Genomic DNA, 5,740 nt, shown 5'->3' on the forward strand with positions numbered 1-5,740 from the left:
AATGTAAATATAGTTCTATTAATAGAACTAGACCAAATATCATGTTTGGTATTTTACTGGGGCCTTTTAATGGCCTTGTCCAAATATCTGATATGTAAAATGGAAAAAGGTATTAATCAATAAACCGTTAAAACCCATTTAGGAAACTAAAGTTCCTCATACTATTGAGAGTACGTTTATAGTTTACGTACTGCTTAAGAGTACGTTTATAACATAGAGTCTAATGTGGAGGCCCGGCTATTACACAGTACCGATATCTATATGAAAGACGTCAAGACTATTAAAAGCTGCATAGGTCAACAAGAGGCGGAGGGTACACGACGTAGCGGCGAGGGCATACGTATCCCAAAACGAGTCGCCTTGTTGTTGATGGTCGCCTCGTGCGACAAGACGAGCCTTGAAGAGAGTCGGTGTGCCGTTTTCGTCATATTTTTTGATAAAAACATATTTAGAATGGATAACACGAGTGTTTAGGTGGGCAACGGTTTTAGGGACTAGGTTAACCAACTGATTGCGAGCGTGTGTATCATGTTCTTTTCGGATTGCAGCTTCACAGTTGGGCCATTCCGCTTGTGAACGGGTCTGACGCACACTCTTGGGAATTTTAGAGTAAAAAAGATCGACGGCCGAGAAGGGACAGTGTGGAGTCAGTTGCTAGTGTTAGGGAGCAAACTGCTGGATGAATATCATCGCTGGGAGAGATAGGAACAAGTAACGTAGAAGGACTAGGATCAACCAGTGTAGTGGAATCACCAAATGTGTCGCCTGTAGCGAGTACCTGATATAAGGGAGTCAAGTGACGGATGTGCGATTCAGAAGTGTCCGAAGGTTCAGGAGGGAAGTTGGGATGTGGAGGAGGCTGTCGAAGGCACCATCTAGGTTTCATTGTCAAGAGAGCCGAGTGGACGACGACGTGGGAGTGGTATGGCTGTAGGCGCAGGTGGGATACATTTAGGAGGTGAAGGTCGGATGCGGCGTTGTGTACTATGTGGAGGTAAAAAAGTACGTGGTTCCTGCAGCATTGCTTCAAAATGAATAAAGGATGGTGTACGAGTAGGAGCCAGAAGTGTAGATGATGGTGGTACAGGGAGTTGGGATCGTTCAGAGACGAGGGAGGTATTGCGAGGTTCAAGTTGATGAATACGACTGGAATCGGTTAGTAGAAGACGATGTCTAGGTTCGACATAAACTGGTTGAGGGCGTTTTAGTGGTATGGCCGAAGGCATGGGCGGTATGTGAGAAATGGCAGGCAAAACCAGTTGAAGGTAGTCATCGGTTGGATCGTCGTGGACGATTGGTGATGTGGGGGGAGAGAGCAGTTGTGGCTCGGATGAGGAGGACGGTTGTGGTTGATCGGACGTCATTGATTTTGCAGGAACGGTGGTGGTACTGTCAATAGGTGGACATGGGAGGGGCAGTGGTGGCTCGGACGGTGAAACCATTGTAGTGGATGGGAGAGTAGCTTTGGGAAGGATATAGACCTGCTCAATTGACGGTGGTGTGTGTGGGGGAGATGATAAATTGTGGCAGATAGGTGGAAGAGTGGGACGCTTAGTGGTGGCCACGTTTGGAGGATGAGGCGAGATGAAAGGGATGGACTTAGAACGCTTGGTCAAGTCCTTGGCCCGGTCGAGAGGAATAACGTAAGAGCACGGTGTTGAGCTAGGTATGCATCTTTTCCTGTCGGCCGACCATTCAGGGAATTCGGTAGAAAAATAATTTTACATTGCGGGAGAAAAGCTTGCGCTGAGGTTTGAAACTCTGAATGAGCCAAGTGTCAGGTGTCGAGCTGGGGCAGCGACCTAGGAAAACTCCTCGACCGAAATGATCTCCATATTTGTGGGCATCAGTATACTTCTTTCCTACTAATTTCCAAATGATGACGCACGCATAGTGAGCTTCGGGGAAACGTGGAACTGTGGTTTGAAACCACTTATCGGCTGGTGATGACACGATATCGCCATTAGAAAGGTTCTTGTTGCGAATGACGCCGGCGTAGAGTTTTGCATAGCCCCAGCAACATTTGGGCTGGTTGGCATCCTTGAGAAGTGCGCGAGTCATGTTGGTCAAAGTATCGTGCTGACGTCTAGGACAATGTGGCGGTGTGCGACCTAGGAAGATGTGACGAGATCAAAGCATGGAGGTGGTCTCCTTGATCTGGAACACGCTGGCTCCGTCGGCGATGATAGTATGTGGTTTATATTGTGCAGGAATCTTGAGCAAGAGTTCGAGTACACGATCGGTGATGTTATTGAGGTCTGTGAAGCTTGAATGTAGTCCATATTTGGTACCATCACATACCATATTTAAGGCATATTTGTGGCCGTGACGATCAGCGGGCATAGGCCCCTGAATATCGATATAAAAACGTTCGGCTGGGCCTGTGACATTGTCTGATGTTTGGCATATGATATTCTTGCGATCAACTTTGGCCTCTAAACAAACATTACAATGTTTGTCGAATTCAGGATATGCTTTGGAGAAAGTAATAGCTGCCTGTAACTGTGTACCAGGGCGACGGCAGTACGGAGTGGTTCCAGTATGGCAACTAAGGTATATATCCAAGAGGGCTTGGACATTGTGTTAACACCATGTTGTCGAAAGGGTTCGGCTGTATTTCGTATGATGTATGGTTGGTGTTGAATACGTGAAATGAATAGGTTCCACCATTTTGCACAAGGTTTTAATGGGACGACAATGGCGATCATTGTCCCGCATTGGATATTAATTTTTATCCATTCGTGGGTTAAGGACCATCCAGGATTACCATACGCGCGTTCGTTAAGTAGGTTCAGCTTTTTGGAGCATCGTATTTTACCCCCCTCAGGTCCTGCAAATCGCGGAAGATGTGTATTTTTAGGAGATGCAGAGCAATCGATTGTAGGCTGATACGCAAGGTATGCCATAGCTTTAGACCAAAGTACAGGATATATTTGCCAGTCTTCCGTTGTGACAATGTAAGTGTGATGTCCTCCTTTGCAGCCATGCGAATTGTAGTGGTTTTGTTTAAATGACCAATACGGCGGTGATATTCGTCATACGTTTGGACGAGTGGTCCAGAGGAAGACGGTGTTGTAGATGATGTGAGCGGGTTGTAGAGCACAATGACCGTAGTGGTAGATTCAAAATCCGAAGATTTCGTGGTTTTAGGAGAAAAGCCGAATTGTGGAGGCGATGACTCAACTTGAAGAGTGGATACGAATAGAGACGTAGGTGTCGGTAGAAGCGGTTGAAGAGTGGAACGTGTCTGCTGTGAAACCGAAGTCGCTTGAGGATGATCTAGTTTGGCAGAGAATTGGAGCTTCAATAGGCTGAGTACGAAGGGGACGAGCCGGGGTTGAGAGCTTGATGATGTAGAGAGAGTGCATAACGTGTTGTAAGTAGCATGGTAGCCTCCGTGTAGTCGAGCGATTTTATGAATATTCTCGCCGCGTGTAAGGTGGCAAGTCTTCATCTGATATTGGAGATACAATGGGTTACTGTAATTTAGAGCTAATATATATCATCCCAAGTCCAGTTAAGATACCACGTTCGTGAATGACTACCTTTGTGTTGTCGGCCTGAAGTAGGGGAAATTTCCCACTCTCCATTTAGTAAATAGTGATCGGGAAGATGTGTTCAGGAAATCTACCGTGGCACCCCGCCAATTAATAAAAATGTATTATTTATACCTTTAGTGAAGACTGTATTTTTTTTGCTATAAAAGCGACGGCTACAGCAGATTTCATTGTGTCCATCCATGTGGCAAATTTTGCATTTGAGTTTCACTTCTGGACATGATGCATTTTTGCGGACTTTGGTGCCACATTTTCCGCATGCAAAGGGGCATATCGATGTACAATGTGTGGTTTTCCAACAGATGAAGCATGGTGAGGTTGTTGGGGTACGAGGATGAGGTCGAGGTACTGGCTGAACCGGACATAAGTTATTACCGGAGTATCTGTAACTTTCCTCTCGGGGTCAGACTTTCTTCATTTATTCAGATGCTCACATAATTTAAGTGGAGATGTGGCAGTAGACTCATGATGTGGTCAAAACTAAGTAACACTTAGTAAAGAGTGTTAAGTCTGAAATAAGTGCACTCAGTCAGAAGTGCCATTGAGAATGGCGCGCCTGTTATATTTATTAATTACGATCCTATGTGGAACGAGACTTTCTCTACCATCGGGCTATATGAATATACCCGTCTCTATGGTTTCGTATGAGTCATCACTTATATCTCATTAAATTCTCAATTCCACTAATCGGTCCGGTCCTCAGGTCCGGTCTTCAAATAGTGCTCTCGGTCCGGTCCTCAAGTCCGGTCCTAAATATCCGTCCAGGGTACTTTGTCCACAATGAGTGGCCAAGTATTGGCGAGCTTGATCCTGGTCCGTTCGTGACAAATCTCTGATGAAGATTGATGTGATAAATTTGTCGGTGAATACTAATCCTTGATCTTTTGCATCACTTTGTAATTTACAGCATCGTTCGGCCCAGAATCGAACCGGTTCCTCGTCAGTGCACGTGAAGTTTTCCAAATAGGCAATATCAATAGGCTTAGCGATGTGATCCGAATAAAAAGAGTACTTATTCATCAGGAATAACATCAAATCACAAGGATCAGCAGTGATATTGATTATGGTAAGATTCTGCCGAAGATTTTTCGATAAGGATCGAATGAGAATAGCACGGGCACGATGGCAGGAGTCATTCTTCTTTGTTCTTTCGCGGAAAGCAATAGTAAATGTGTTAGCATGCTCCGGTATCGGCGTCTGTGCAGCTGTGTCTTTGACAAAAGCCGGGCGATCTGATGGATTGTATTCTAGGACAGCTGAGATATTCAATCGATCAATGACTGCAGTGCTGTACAATTCATTGTACCAAGAATCGTAGTTAGACCCACTGTAACGGAGTTGAGCCCAGTCAAGGTCAAATCTCTGTCCGAGTGAGGGATTTCACTATCGTCAGTATCGGATGCTGACATAAGGATAATATTATTTATTTCAAAAAATGGCAAGTATGTATGATACAATGTATGAACATATGGAATGGCTCTCATAGTCGCTTTAGTGGTTCAGGAAAGATTGATGGGAAGAAGTGGTCAGTAAATTCCCGTTTGAAGCTTGGGCCAAGTGAGTCGACAATGGAAGATATGTGCTGAGATAGAAATTTACTAATAAGGGCACATAACCCAATAAGTTAAACAACTATTTGAACTAGAAGAACTAAACTTTATTTAATATTGGTCTTGTAAATATATAATGAAGTTTTGGTGTGAAAAGTAAAAATATGGTTTGAGCGTATCCAAGACAATTTGTTGTCAAGGATATGTAAAACCTAGTTGAATTTGTGAAAAACACAGTTTGGCATGTTTGGATGAGTTATGTTTGGGCAATGGGCATGCTCAATAATAGTCTCCTAAAATAATCATAGCATACATAGGAGGCTAAAACTTTTTTTATATGTTTTATAGGAGCATACATTGCCTCAATTTTTTTTAGGAGGCTATGATAGGAGGCTATGATAGGAGGCTATGATAAAAACCCTGTAGTTGTAAACCCTAAACCCTGTGATATCACTGACAAGCCAACATTGGTAAATATTAGCGTGAATCTGTTCAATTTTAGAAGGCTGGCTCTTGTTTGTAAATAAATACGCAAATATTGTTCACATTTATATATATCTGTGTCACTACAGTACATGTGTGAACAGTTTCAGTAGTATGCGCATGCATACGTGTTAGAGCACTCGAGATGAC

The 5,740-nt window shown here is 43.9% G+C and overlaps 2 protein-coding genes across 2 annotated transcripts; both read right to left on the reverse strand.

The window, feature by feature from the left end:
* Window positions 1-875: 875 nt before the first annotated feature.
* SARC_09328 (hypothetical protein) lies at window positions 876-2,061 on the reverse strand (the record flags this gene model as incomplete). Its single annotated transcript, XM_014296661.1, has 2 exons — window positions 876-1,619; window positions 1,726-2,061. 2 exons carry the CDS (start codon window positions 2,059-2,061, stop codon window positions 876-878), a joined length of 1,080 nt encoding a protein of 359 aa, XP_014152136.1.
* A 2,195-nt stretch (window positions 2,062-4,256) lies between these two features.
* Window positions 4,257-4,966, reverse strand: SARC_09329 (hypothetical protein; the record flags this gene model as incomplete). The annotated part of the gene is made up of 2 exons (XM_014296662.1): window positions 4,257-4,813; window positions 4,864-4,966. 2 exons carry the CDS (start codon window positions 4,964-4,966, stop codon window positions 4,257-4,259), a joined length of 660 nt encoding a protein of 219 aa, XP_014152137.1.
* Between the last annotated feature and the right edge of the window lie 774 nt (window positions 4,967-5,740).

This window comes from Sphaeroforma arctica (genome assembly GCF_001186125.1).
Source record: "Sphaeroforma arctica JP610 unplaced genomic scaffold supercont1.936, whole genome shotgun sequence".
NCBI lineage: Eukaryota > Ichthyosporea > Ichthyophonida > Sphaeroforma > Sphaeroforma arctica.